This window comes from Microplitis demolitor, chromosome 2 (genome assembly GCF_026212275.2).
Source record: "Microplitis demolitor isolate Queensland-Clemson2020A chromosome 2, iyMicDemo2.1a, whole genome shotgun sequence".
Classification (NCBI taxonomy): domain Eukaryota; kingdom Metazoa; phylum Arthropoda; class Insecta; order Hymenoptera; family Braconidae; genus Microplitis; species Microplitis demolitor.
Window position 1 is genome coordinate 23,426,241 of NC_068546.1, and position 15,440 is coordinate 23,441,680.

Below are 15,440 nucleotides of genomic sequence, written 5' to 3' on the forward strand. Positions count from 1 at the left end.
GAAAATTGTCATCGGGAATTTCCGGAAATAATCGGCTTGTAAGGGCGTAAAATTAGACTAGTGTTTAGAGTGGGGGTAAAAATTGACGAGTAGGACAAAGTAGGAATGAATTTTTTCCTTCTATCTGATAAAAATTAAAAACCCTAAGACTAAATTATTAAACAGAATATTTATTGAGCGACAATTGTGTTAATTAATATTAATATCAATAACATCGACAACGATTGGCAGGACAATCTGGCGGATTGACAAGACATTTGTCCATACAATAAACGTCTGCGCCTTCTTTTCCTTGGAGCTCACCGACAGCCTCGCATTGTTCCCTAAAATAATGAATCACACGTTGAATGATAAATTAGCCCACAGTGAACTATAAACTGTTGACATGGTTAATTGTTGATAAACGGTACTCACGGACAAGTACAAATTGTTTGAGGACAATTAGGCGGATAGCGCAGACAGTTGGTGACACACCAGTTATTCATCCCCGGAATAAAGCGATAAAGTTTTGTCGGATGGCAAGTCTGGGCTCTGATAACCAGAGGATAAACGTTGTTATCAGCAACACGGTAGTCTTGATAGTACAATAGAAATGGATTATCTTGTTGGACAAACAACGGCGGTACCCCAGCAGTGCTCGTTACAATATTAACATCCGCACAGTTTCGAAAAGTTTCCGGTTTTCCGCAGCCAACGGCCTCGGTTCCATTCTCGCAAGTGCCCCACATATTACCTGCAATCGTAATCACACCCATCAACATCATCATCATCCGTATAATTATTTAATAAAAACAAAATCGTCCAGCTTTATTTATCTCCCAAGTCCGGAACCTTGGACAAGACCCTACACTTTCTCTTACCCAAACCCATTACCGTCTTATCTCCCGGCATTGGCGTGTCGACAGGTTTCGCACCGACTCGTTAACTTGATTACGCTAAATAATACACGAAAAAACACTTATTCGTTATTAATAAGTACCTGTGTAATAATTCCACTGGATAACGCACTGAGAACACGTTACGTAGGGCGGCAAAGTAACTCTGTAATTGAATATCGCCTTCTTCTCGCTGTCTTCGGGTATTATAAATGCTGGGTTACGTGTCCCGGACAAGTACAGCGGGTATTTATCGAAACACTCTTGGGTCGCCCGCTGAGATGGGTTATTATTCGGGCAGAGATTAAGTTCAAACCGGCCTTGATGGTTTGCCGTTAATTCTATTTCGATATCAATGTCCTGGAACCCACAGTTATATATAATATATACATGTTATATATATAATATGGTGATTTAAATTTACTTGGCCAGCAGTATAATGACGGACGATCGTTCCCTTGGCGAATTCTCCTCCGGCTTCATGAGGCCGCGGGTGATCCAAGTGATAGGCGTCTCCACATACTCCACATTTGCCCTCATTTTGAACCCATTGAACTGCAAATCAACCATAGGTTAATTTATAATTAATTTATTATTTTAAGTACCAAGTACCTGCGTATCCACCGCAGAATAATTCATTGTCGTTATAGTTTACTGGATTGGGATATCCGAAACGCCACATGCTGTTTCTTGCCGGTGGATCCATGAGCCTCCCATGTCCGTCGACGTTTTTCCACGTGCCCTTTAATTTAATTAATAATAAATAATCTTCTGCATTTACTCGAAATACTTTTTACTGCGAATACCCTTTTTAGTGTTTGATTAAATAACTTACCAATAAAATGATTAAAAATAATCCCGGCTCCATGGCTGCTGAGTAGAGTTTATTGGCTCGGAGTTCTCGGTCCCGGATCAGGAAGAATTTCTAATGAATTTAATGTCATTAATAATACAGTTCATTAGCATAAGATCTATGAGTATTGGAATAAAAAAAAATTGCCGAATAGAATTTTATGTAGAACGGAATATATAAGCGACATAAATAATATATGTGAGGAATGGGTTTTTTTTTTTTAAAGCACTTTGTGCTCTCAACGGGTTATCGAACGCCCTAGTGGATTAAAATAATTCAGCATTACCTGAGTAAGCTATCGAGAGTCCTCGATTGTAAAATACAGATATATATTTAAGCCCTCCTATATTTACATATATATAAATAATATATATGTACTGTGACTTTCGAATAACTCTGCCTTGACACTCTACGTGACAAGTGATTTAACTTGGATTACTTGTATTAGTCAATTAAAAATATATTTTAATATTTTATATTAATTTTACCTGAAACATATATATGTATACATGTATATATGTATGTAAAATTTTTTTTTGCTTTATGTGACTCATAATTTATTCTTAAGACTTTTTTTAGGCTTAAAAAATTTTTCATTAGTGTTATCGTGATACAAATATTTAAATTATTATTATTGTTATATATGTATATATATATATAAAAATTTGTGGCTGGCCTTGAATGGAAATGCTAATCCTAAATGCATTATCTTGATGAATAAATTTGTCAAATGAAATTGGATTTTTTAATACGACTATTAGTTTATTTATTGTTATTATGTATATATATATATATGTGTATGTATGGATATATTTTTTATTTGAGTGAGATATTTTATTGAAGCTATTAAGTGTAAGTAAAAGTGCTGTCGTAAGTTGTAAATGTGAAAAAAGAAAAGAAAGATTAGAATGATGAAAAAAACCGGACTTGCAAGGGTGTAAATTTAAATTATGATTGTAAAGTATCTTTTATATTGATATTTTATGCATTGTCTTTTACGAAAAAATTTATTACCACTTTTATGGTTAATTGGATAAAATTGGGGAAGTTTTTTTTTTATTTAAAATTTTGGAGGAACTGGAAGAGATAATCAGACAATGAAGGTGGTCGTTGGAAAGGAAATTTAATTTCCTATAAATTTTGTTAAGGTGTCAAATACCGTAGAATCAATAGTTTACGAGATTTATATATATTTATATAGAGTGATCACAAAATTTCATGGGAAAAAAAAATGATCTGATTGATTGATTGGTTGTAACTATTCAGGGATCGATTCTAGAGAAATTTTATAAGAGACAAAAGTTGTGGGAAATTTAATTAGCTTTCAAATGACCTCATATGATGTCTAGTTATTTTGAATAGTTACTGAGTTATGGATAGATAACGGGGAATCAAAAAAAATCAAATTAAAATTTTAATTATTATTATGATTGAATTATTAGATCTTACCGTTAGTATGTTAATGAGTATATAAATATATCATTAAATATTCAAATGGTGTCTTACAGATGCACGTAAGTAGGTAAAGTTATTTATTTATCACTTTTATTTAATTTGGCGCGAAGCTTAAAATGGATAAATTTAAAAAATAAGCGGCGAGCTCCGGCCGCGATTCACTGGTCACTTAAACTAAGAATAAGACTTTCTGGAGTTTATCAAACTCCGAAAAATATAAGCGATTGAAAAAAGTAAAAAATTTTACACGTTTGACAGGTTTTTTTCGAGCTCACGACCAAGAGTCTTGTTCTGTATCAAATGAGGCGGCAACATTACGGCGCCGTGTGAATTTAAACTTAAACGGAGACTTTTTTTTTACGTTATTTTTTGTTTATTGTTTTTTTGTTTGTTGCTTGTTTCAAGTGGAGTTGGAGTCGAAATAACTTTTGTGAATTCGATTTTATGTTGTCTGTCGTAAGTCGTATTGTGTTATGTGGAGACCTCGAAGGTGAAAACCGGAGAAAGAAGGGAACGCATGGAGACCCGGAGGAATACTGAACAGCCCGTGATCGTGCGAAACCGAATGGCCTATTGTAAAACGAAAATAAATATATAAATTTCCGTACGTACAAGTTACGAATGGATCACACATGTGCGCAGGATTTATTGCGCACATTTTTTTTATTTGACTATTGTTTTGGTTTCGTGATTCTTTCCTGCAGAAATTTTATAAATCACATTTTTTACACAACAATTATTCTAATTAAGTCATTGGAAACTAATTAGGTGATTTCCGGTGGAATTATTTATGATCTGACTTGAGGAAAAAATTACCTTAGTCTAGTTTAGAAAAAATATCGGAAAGACGAATTTGCCCAACGTCGATTGTGCGAAAATTGAATTTTTTTCAGGACTTTTTATGGCTTTTCCTACTAGAAGGCATCATAATGAACAAAAAATGTTTATGGTATGATGGGTTATTTCCAAGAGGAGCAAAGTTACGGGCCATTTCTCATAATATTGCATAGACAGTGTCATCTGCCCGCATCTGCCCGACGTCGATTACTCAAAAAATAAATTTTTCTTAGGACTTTCTGGGGGTTTTCCTATTAGAGGACATCATAATGAACAAAAAACGTTTATGGTATGATGGGTTATTCCCAACAGGAGCAAAGTTACGGGCCACTTCTTATAATATTGCATAGACAGTGTCATCTGCCCGCATCTGCCCGTATCTGCCCGACGTCGATTACTAAAAGAATAAATTATTCCCAGGACTTTTCATGGCCTTTCCGACTCGAGGGCATCATAATGAACAAAAAACGTTTATGGTATGATGGGTTATTCCCAACAGGAGCAAAGTTACGGGCCACTTCTTATAATATTGCATAGACAGTGTCATCTGCCCGCATCTGCCCGTATCTGCCCGACGTCGATTACTAAAAGAATAAATTATTCTCAGGACTTTTTATGGCTTTTCTTACTAGAGGACATCATAATGAACAAAAAACGTTTATGGTATGATGGGTTATTCCCAACAGGAGCAAAGTTACGGGCCATTTCTCATAATATTGCATAGACAGTGTCATCTGCCCGTATCTGCCCGACGTCGATTACTAAAAAAATAAATTTTTCTTAGGACTTTCTGGGGGTTTTCCTATTAGAGGACATCATAATGAACAAAAAACATTTATGGTATGATGGGTTATTTCCAAGAGGAGCAAAGTTAGGGGCTACTCTTCGTAAAGGATCATCTCCACCCATCTCCAGCAACGCTCATATTTTTTATTCAATCGCACTATAAATAAATTCTATTGAATAAAAAATTTCAACTAAACCCTCTTTCAATTTAATTCAATTAAATCAAGCCCGCAATAAGTTTTAAATAACAGGAAATTTATCTTTTACAAAATTATCAATAATTGGCAATTATTCACGATGACTTCTATATGACAGACTAAAAATGTAAGCGATGAATAAAACACAAGCGTATCAAAGTTTGGTAAAATAGAGAGCTGGAGCAGAGACGTAGAGATGTATGACGGATCTACATATTTATTATATAGATAAGTGGAATGAGACGAGTATCCTGTAACTATCAACAGAAGTAAAATGTATAAAGCAGCGGACTTGATTGACCGTGTCAGGTAACGTGTAACAAGTTCAGACACAAACCCGCGTTAAATAAAATCAATTTGTCAAAAAAAATTCTAGTCAATATAATAATAAAAAAAAAGCTGGACATGCGCTCTGGAGCTGGAGAGTATGGAGCGCAAAAGCTCTATACGATCAACTGGAAGCCCGTAGGATAGAACAGAACATAACAGTTGAGAATAATATCAAATATCACACATGTATAAACAGCATATAGAGAACAATGAGAGATAACAATGATGAAGATTGTGCTGGAGAATCCAGAGCAGAGCTAAATACAACAGAACAGAACAAGAGTGGAATAAAATAACTGGTCCAGTTCTTCATTACACTCAGTTTTAAATTTAATAATCTATAGAATACGAGACTGAAGTTGTTTTAAATTCATCTTCGTTCTGATAAATTTTTTTTGTCTCGGTACTTTGTAAATATTTTGATACATGACAAGTCAATTAGTCGATTAATTAATCTATTATAGAATAAGTTAATTTATAATAAAATTAAAAGTGAAGAGTTTTGTTTAATTTTTTTTTTTTTTTTTTTTTTTTTTTTTGTTAATTTTAATAAAACAATTTTACTAGACAACAAATTATAAAATTTACATAATTAAATTACATATTAACAATTATAATTGTAATTATTACTTTGATGATATTATTGATAAATAAATAAATAAGGGAGTAAATAAATGTAATTACTATTTATTTATTTATTTTAATAATTTTAAAATTCGCAAGCATGTGTACTCTTTGTTTTTTCATTTATATAGACATTATTGCTTTTGTTGGTTTCGACACACATACGAGTTATAAACGTTAGATTTTTTTTTTTTAATTTATTTATTTGTGATCGCATGGTAAGAAAAATTTAATTTTATCTTATCTGATTAATATCTGATTCATATTTTAAATATAATTCATTTTGGTTAAAGATTACTGCATGAGGTTTAAACAATATCTGATATGTATATGATGTTTAATTTTATTTTTATCTGAATCATATATTCAATATGTCATTTCAAATTAAGATAAATGAGGTATGAACAATATCTGATATGTATATGATGTACAATTTTATTTTTATCTGAATCATATATTCAATATGTGATTCCAAATTGAGATAAATGAGGTATGAACAATATCTGATATGTATATGATGTACAATTTTATTTTTATCTGAATCATATATTCAATATGTGATTCCAAATTAAGATAAATGAGGTATGAACAATATCTGATATGTATATGATGTACAATTTTATTTTTATCTGAATCATATATTCAATATGTGATTCCAAATTAAGATAAATGAGGTTTGAACAATATCTGATATGTATATGATGTAAAATTTCATTTTTATCTGAATCATATAATGAATATGTGACTTCAAATTGAGATAACTAAAGTTTGAACAATATCTGATGTATATATGATGTAAAATTTCATTTTTATCTGAATCATATATTGAATATGTGATTCCAAATTAAAATAAATGAGGTTTGAACAACATCTGATATGTATATGATGTATAAATTAATTTAATATAACATTTATATTATATATGACCTTATATGGTTCAATAATGAACCAGATAAATTCGATATCTGAGTCAGATATAGATGATATAGATTTTGGACAGATAGCGAAATATCTGATCCATACATAATATATAATTCATCTGATTCATATATGTGATAAAATGTATATGAACCAGATATTTTTAATTCATAATCATGGAATAAAATGTGTTTATGAATTCATATATGATTGACTGAAGCCAGATATGTCATATACGATTTTTTTTAATGAATTTACATACACAATTTTTTTTTTTTTTTTTGTAAATGTATCAGATATCGATCATATATGATTAAAATAATGTAAAAAATTCATGAATCAGATAGTAGTCATTCTCAGATATTTAAATTTCATGTGTGTAATTAATTATGCAAGTAATTAAATTTGAAAATGAAATTAAAATTTTTTGTAATCAGTTGTATTGTAAAATCCCGTATAATCGAAGTAACGTATCGAAGCTCGATACACAACAATCAGAATTCAACGATTGTATATGCAGTAAAACAATTACTTTTATTTAATATATATATATATACTTTTTGTTATATCTGGCTATAAACGTATATGTCAATAAAAATTTTAATCATTAAATTGCAATCGTAATTATAATTAATAATTAATAAGTCTGCCTTAATTCGTTTTTTTTTTTAACTCCGTGTATACATTTTTTTATTTTGCTTGTCTTAATTTTTTTACTACGATTTAAAAGAGCTAAAATTTTCAAAGCGATTTTTTTTGTACGAGCACAAAATTTACACGGCGAGAAGACTAGAGTACATTTTTATAGGACAAAAAAACCCTCGAAAAAAATATTATATATATTTATCTATATACTTTTATTTGTAAAACTTTTTTTCGAAGGTAATCGTATAATTTACTTTGCCTCAGACATTTAATTTCATTAAATAGTGATATGTTCAAGTTATTATTTTATTGATATGTTTAGACACCATCTTATCATTAATATTAATATTATCATTATTTAATTACAGTATATTTAATATAAAAATAATAAATGTGAGATATTCAGCCAGAGTCTATTGTTTTTTTTTTTTTTTTTTTTACATGTCATTTTCTTCAATTCTAAATAATTTGTATAATTTGTAATTTTAAATTACATTTTTGTTTTTAAATTATATTGCGAGGCTTTAATTTTTTTTACCAATTCAAAATTTCACTAAAAATTATTTTTTTTTTTTAAAGATCCATAATTAAAATTTTTTATATTATAAAAAAATATAAAATATGACACATTTAAGTATTTTTTCCTTTCAAATTTTCAAATTTCAAAGTAATTTTAAACCTACATACATTTATTTTCATAAAAACTCATAATTTCACTTACGAAATATTCAAATTAATAAAAATTATCAAAAATCGTCTTCTTTTTGAAAATTTATAACCTATATTTCCTTTCTATCTCGTGATTGGTTAACCCCCCACTTCTAAAATTTCCATTAACCCAAAAAATCTTAACAACAAATAAAATTCTAATATTAATTCAAAATTTTTACAAAAATTTTCTAAAATAAATTTCGCACACAAAATTTATAAAAAATAAATATGACTACAAATATAAGTCTTATATTTAAATGACTTAGGAAAATAAGGTTATGTCTATCTTTATAATTATAACTAATCTACATGAATAAAATTAAAAAAATCAAAGCCCCGCGGGAAAATTTTCAAAAAATTCCATTCTTACAAAATCTCAAAACGAAAAATAAATAAAGCCTATACTTAAAAATACTGTTTGTAATTACCTAGCCTACATCTCAGTCATTCTTCATACATTTATTACATACAATATATCCACATATTACATTTACATATATATTATTTATATTAAAATTTATTAGGTTTAGTAAATAATTTTACGCGCTATGCCTTCGTTTATTCTTAATATAATAAACAATATCAATATATATGTATACATTTATCATATATATCTTAATTAATAAATAAATAATCTAGTGATATGTATCAGGGTTGAACTATCGTTCAGTTTGATGCCAGTCGTATCCTAGCATTAATTATTTCTATAAAACATCAAAAATACAAATGCGTATTAATAATTAATAATTCATTAATAATAATAATAATAATAATAATATATATATATATATTTTTTTTTTTTAATAGTAGCCTCAGATTGAAAGTCTTTCCAAAGTAAAGACGAATACATATATATGTATATATTTTTATAAATTTTATTTTAATCGTCTTTCGGACATAAATATTAAGATTTAGTAAATTTTTATTTTAATTAAATAGCTTTCTAATTATGGAGGGCAATTACATTGCATGAATGTTTTTTTTTTTTTAGTTTTTTTGAATTTTTTGTTATTAATAAAATCGTTGCTTACAAAGCAGGCTTTAACATTATTGCAAAGCAGATCTTATTTCCCTCCCATCTTATATATATTTATATAAATATATAGTATTAATTTACTTAATTAATTAATGATATGTAATTGGGCATTTTAAACCGTGTAAATTAATTAGTTTTAATTACCGTCAGGCAATTGTTGATATGTATCGTTTTCATTTATGGCATCGTCGTTACTTATGACGTATTTTTTTTTTTTTTTTTTTTTTTAAATATTCTAGTCTTATTATTAATGATTAATGATTAATGATTAATGGTTAATGGCTGGTAAATTAAAAAATAAAATTAATTAATGAATTGACGAGGGTAAAATATTTCTCGCGGGATCCCAAATAATTTATCAATGCAACGGCGATAGTAGCGAGTAGCACCTGAGGGATCGCGCATACACCCCCCAAGACCTTGATGCACCAATAAATCGATAATTCCAGGGTCGACGGGCATGGAACAACGACCCTTGGATACTTGGATACTTAAATATTGGCTGTTATCATTTTTGATGATGCTCAATTTATTACTCATTCAACCGGATTAATTAAGGGATTTTCATACTTTTTTTTCCTTTCATATATATTTATATATTGGGTTTATTTCTATTCACTTCACTTTCCGTACCCATTCATTCTATATAATTGCTGATATTCAAAAGCTCGGTTATAATTCCCTGCTTTCAATTCGGTTTTTGAAATTGTCATATTATTTACCTATAACTCGGAAAATATATGAGATAAGTGTACAATAGATATGGTCGTTGGAAAGCTTATTTAATTTCCTACAATTTCTGTCTCTTAATAAAATTCTCTAAAATCAATTGGTTCAAAGTTATAACCATTTAAACAATCACTCAATTTTTTTTTCCCACGATAAAATTTTCCGATCGCTTAAAATAAAAATATCTCTTAAACTATTGAATTTACGGTACTTTTAAATCAAATAAAAATTGTAGGAAATTAAATTTCCTATCCAATGACCACTAATGATATCTATTTATCTGATAAATTGTGAGTTTAAGGTAAGAATTAAAGAAAAAAGAAAAATTGCGACTTTTAAAATGAAAATAAATTTAGTAAATTTAAGAAAATAAATAATTTGTATGAGTTAACCTCCAGTAATTGTTCATAATAAACAGTAGGTATATTTATAAAAAGATGAAAATCGCAAGTGAGATATTGTTTAGCTTTGGAGTGAAAAAAGTATTTTACTCTCGGCACGAGAATGTAACGAGACTGGATTACTCAGCGGCTGCATCAGTTCATTTACTGTACGCGGGTTAACGAGAAACATTACTCTGTATGCTGGAAATTTCTGTATGTCTAGGTGGTTTTAAAAAAAATAAATACTTGGTAAAAATGAAAAAAAATGAAAATGTGTATAATGAAAGGAAAAAGTAAAAAAAGTAAATATGGGAAGAAGGTGAAATGGAAGAAGCTTGCTGGTGTAAAAAAAAAAACGCGGTGAGGATGCACGCGAGAGAAGATAGAGGATACAAAACGAAGAAGAATGGGTTGTATAATGCGATAGTGTTGGGTACATATATATATATAGCTTTCCCTGGGTACGCTCTTACTCCCGCTTCATTCTTCTCTGGTTCGTGTTCCTATCCAGTGAACTCTTTCGAAACTCACGACGTCAGTGTCTTACAAAGAAAATTTTATATCTTTTTGTACTTATGTACTACGCGAGTATGAAATCAATTTGTAAGCTGATTTCTTTTTTTTTTTTTTTTTTTTTTTTTTTTTTTTTTTTTCATATTTCCACTGTAATTATTATTCAAACTTTATCTCATTTCTTTTTTTAATTAAATTTAATACTTAGGAATTTAAACATATTTTTTTCGCGGTAAAATTTGAAATTTTAATTACCCTAGTGAATCCGAATTACGGTAAATTACCTTTTTCGAAAAATACCGAAATTTACTCCGAAATTTGCCGTAAACTACCGGAGTTTGTGATAAATTTCCGAAAATTGCCGCATTGGGTAATTTTTCTGAATGCCGTAATTACGGTAATTTATTGTAAGATCTGCTAGAGTAATTAATAATTTTTAAAAACATATTAATTTTGTAAAAAAAAATAATTGAAATAAATTTTTCTATTTTTTATTTAAATTTCCTCTTGAAAGCGAATTAATTCAAAAAAATAGTAAACTTGAAATAAAAAAAAAATTTTCAAGTATTTCCGTCGATAAAACGCGACATAATTTTCTTAATTAACATATTTTAATAAAAAAAAAAATAGTAATTGAATTACATGACAGCGAACGTCAATCTTTGTCTCGAATCAATAGATATTGGATAATTAAATAACTCAGGAAGAGATAACACAATCAATCGATCCGAAATAGTCCGACGACAAATACATCAGCTAATACATTATTTCAAATGATACAATACGATATGACACAAATAAATGTATTTTGGGTAAAATAATGTCTCTTGTCTGTTATCTCACTCTGGCAATTACGGCGACAGCTAGCAGGTGAAGTAAAAGACGGGGAAAAATTCGTCAAGTTTAACGAGTGACGTCGTTAATCGATAGCTTTCCACTTTGACGTCCTTACAAATGTTAGTCTCAATAATGTATTATTTTTCCCCCATTAAGTCCCGTCAATACGGCCAATTAATAAATAAATGTCTTCATTATCTATCCTCCTTTGTGTTAATCCCCGTCAGAGCCCGGCGTCCAGAGACCAGAAAAGAACAAAGACAAAAAATTTGATATGATAAAATAAAATAAATAAGACCGAGAGAAAAGCCCATTGTTAAAGTTTTCCTTCGCACAATAACCGCCCGCGCCCAGAGACATTAAATGATAAAATAATTATGATAAATAACCGAGCTTTTTAACAGTTTGTCATAATTTATACTCACACCAAGTGATTTGTTCATTGATAGAAGGATTTATTTGCTAAATAAATATTCCTTTGTATTTTATAAATCATTTGTTTGATTTATGTTGATATACTATATACTATATACTATAGGATATAATCTTCATTTTTCATAGTAATAGTAGTAATTTAAGGATCGTGTCTCTGTGAAATAGGTTAAATGATTAATGAGTGGTTAATTTCAACAACTATTGCCATCTATGGGAATCTCTGTGTAATATGTAATTATACAAGACTTACATACACTAGTTTAATTACAGAGTCCTAGAGGATCCGAATTACGGTAATTTACCTATTTTACCGCAAAATGGGTATTTTACGTAAATTACCGAATTTTACCGTAAAATGCGACACTTTACGGAAATATACTGTGGTAATTTACGGCAATTTTACCAAATTCCGCAAATTACTGTAATTTACTGCCAATATGCCGTAAAATACGATATTTTACGTAGATTACCGAATTTTACCGTAAAATGCGACACTTTACGGAAATATACTGTGGTAATTTACGGCAATTTTACCAAATTCCGCAAATTACTGTAATTTACTGCCAATATGCCGTAAAATACGATATTTTACGTAGATTACCGAATTTTACCGTAAAATGCAACACTTTACGGAAATATACTGTGGTAATTTACGGCAATTTTACCAAATGCCGCAAATTACTGTAATTTACTGCCAATATGCCGTCAACTACGGAATTTTACGTAGATTACCGAATTTTACCGTAAAATGCAACACTTTACGGAAATATACTGTAGTTTGCGGTAATTTACGGCAATTTTACCAAATGCCGCAAATTACTGTAATTTACTGCCAATATGCCGTAAAAGACGATACTTTACGTAGATTACCGAATTTTACCGTAAAATGCAACACTTTACGGAAAAATACTGTAGTTTGCGGTAATTTACGGGAATTTTACCAAATGCCGCAAATTACTGTAATTTACTGCCAATATGCCGTAAAAGACGATACTTTACGTAGATTACCGAATTTTGCCGTAAAATGCAACACTTTACGGAAATATACTGTAGTTTGCGGTAATTTACGGCAATTTTACCAAATGCCGCAAATTACTGTAATTTACTCCCAATATGCCGTAAAATACGGTATTTTACGTAAATTACCGCATTTTACCGTAAAATGCAACACTTTACGGAAATATACTTTAGTTTGTGGTAATTTACGGCAATTTTACCAAATGCCGCAAAATACGGTATTTTACGAAGATTACCGCATTTTACCGTAAAATGCAACTTTTTACGGAAAAATACTGTAGTTGCGGTAATTTACGGCAATTTTACCAAATACCGCAAATTACTGTAGTTTTCAAAATATCGCAATATTGCCGCAACTTTTGCGGTAAATTACGGTTGTTTACCGTAATTTGAATCTGCTAGGGAGATTCAAATACGACAGTGAGCGCCTAAAGTCAGGTTATAGGAAACACTTATAAATATGGATTCTATTGCTTTTTTTTCAGGTTTTTACGCACTATAGTCGTGCTATGTAATATTTTTACGCACGCTGACGCCATAGTTAAAACGAGAGGTATCTTTACTGTGCGCTGTGTTGTATTGAGTATTTTAATCTGCCTACAATCGGCGCATTTACAACTGTTATAAGCGACCCTATCAAGTTTACTATGACCATATTAATTTTTGCATGTTGATTTTAATTTCTGCAGGTGATCACCAGTTTACAACAGAATTGTAAATTATGCGCCCGACTATCGACCGTAGGCGTTAAATATCGTACATTTCGAGTATGTGTTACAAAAATAAATATTTATCAATTATTAATTTGATTAATTTCGCGGAAATAAATCCTTCTATCAGCAGACATTCGCCCAAACGAACTTAATTTATTTGAAAAAATGATATCGACATTCACACAAGCAGTCAACGATATAACAACTTCCAATGTGGATTATAAAAATATTAAATCTGTTAATATCAACGTTTTAACCTTAAGATTTACGGACCAATGTGATCCACGGAGATCGATATTTAAGTACTCAGAGCTCCTTACATTACATACTATTATTATTATTAATATTATTATATTTATTATATTTATTTATTTAATATTTTACGGCGACCTGGCACGTCTGTCGTCGTTGTCGGGTTGTCTGCGTGACGTAACATTGATCACACGCCAGAGTGAGCATCCTCGTGTCCGCGTATACGCTCATACCTCATACTCTATATCATACATGTACTATTTATACCTTTTTAAACTCATGTTAAGTTATTAAAGATTATTATCGCATTACTGACGCCGGTAAGAGTTAATGCTGATTAAAAATTTAATTTCCGTGACCGGAGTATGTTGATTTTTTTTTTTTCTTTTTTTAGATTTTTTTGTTGGCTATGATTGTTGTTATTAAATTAGTTGGATTTGTTCTTTGGAATTGGAGACTGAAGCTAAAGACTAATTGAACATTTATCGCATGACTTTGCTTTGTAATTATGCAGATTTTATAATTTTTGGTAGCAGATGATTTAGTTGTTTTAATTGTAGATATAATGGAGACTGATGGAAAAATTAGTTTATGATTTAGAGTTTTATTTAAAACTACAGTTAAACCGAAGACCGGAAATAGAATTGTAATTACAGTAATTAAAAAGTCGTGACTACTTTGCTCGTTAAAAATTTTTTTCATTTTTTTCGGCGTTTTTTTTTTTTTTAAATTGTATCTGCATTGGGAAATTGATGCTAAAATTATTTAATAAAAGAGGGGAGGGCAAAATGGGCATGGAAAAATTTTGGGGCAAAATGAACAGGGTTAAATTTAATTTTTTTAAACTGACATGCAATTTTTGTTTGCATATTTTAAAATTTATAACTGATGTAGAAGAAAGTTAAGTAAATAATTGAATTAATTACAGTGAAGATAATTGAGTCTGTTATCTTAAATGTCATTTCCTGCTAGAATATTCAAAATAAAAAATTCCAAGATTAACTTTAGATTTTTAAATTTTTTATAAAAAATTTTGAGTTGCCCATTTTACCCTGGATATTTATTTTGAAGGCGTAAGTGACATTTAAAAAAATAATGTCAAAAGGGAATTTTATAACCGTCTACTTTGGGTCCTAAGAAATTTTGCCATGACTTTTTTCAATTCTTGATTTTTAAAATCAACACACATCCAAAAAAAGAAAATTAAACGCGGACTCTTTTATTTAAAAGTCGAATGGGTTCGATCCAGTCACCAAAACAATTAAATCTAAAATTGACTATTTTAAAGCTCTGA

The 15,440-nt window shown here is 29.6% G+C and overlaps 1 protein-coding gene across 1 annotated transcript; it reads right to left on the reverse strand.

The window, feature by feature from the left end:
* Positions 1-150: 150 nt before the first annotated feature.
* Positions 151-3,735, reverse strand: LOC103578063 (uncharacterized). Its single transcript, XM_008559012.1, has 7 exons — positions 3,178-3,735; positions 1,711-1,800; positions 1,488-1,617; positions 1,300-1,430; positions 980-1,235; positions 415-733; positions 151-323 (listed from the first exon to the last, which is right to left on the reverse strand). Exons 2-7 carry the CDS (start codon positions 1,741-1,743, stop codon positions 206-208), a joined length of 987 nt encoding a protein of 328 aa, XP_008557234.1. The 5' UTR covers positions 1,744-1,800; positions 3,178-3,735; the 3' UTR covers positions 151-205.
* Positions 3,736-15,440: the final 11,705 nt, after the last annotated feature.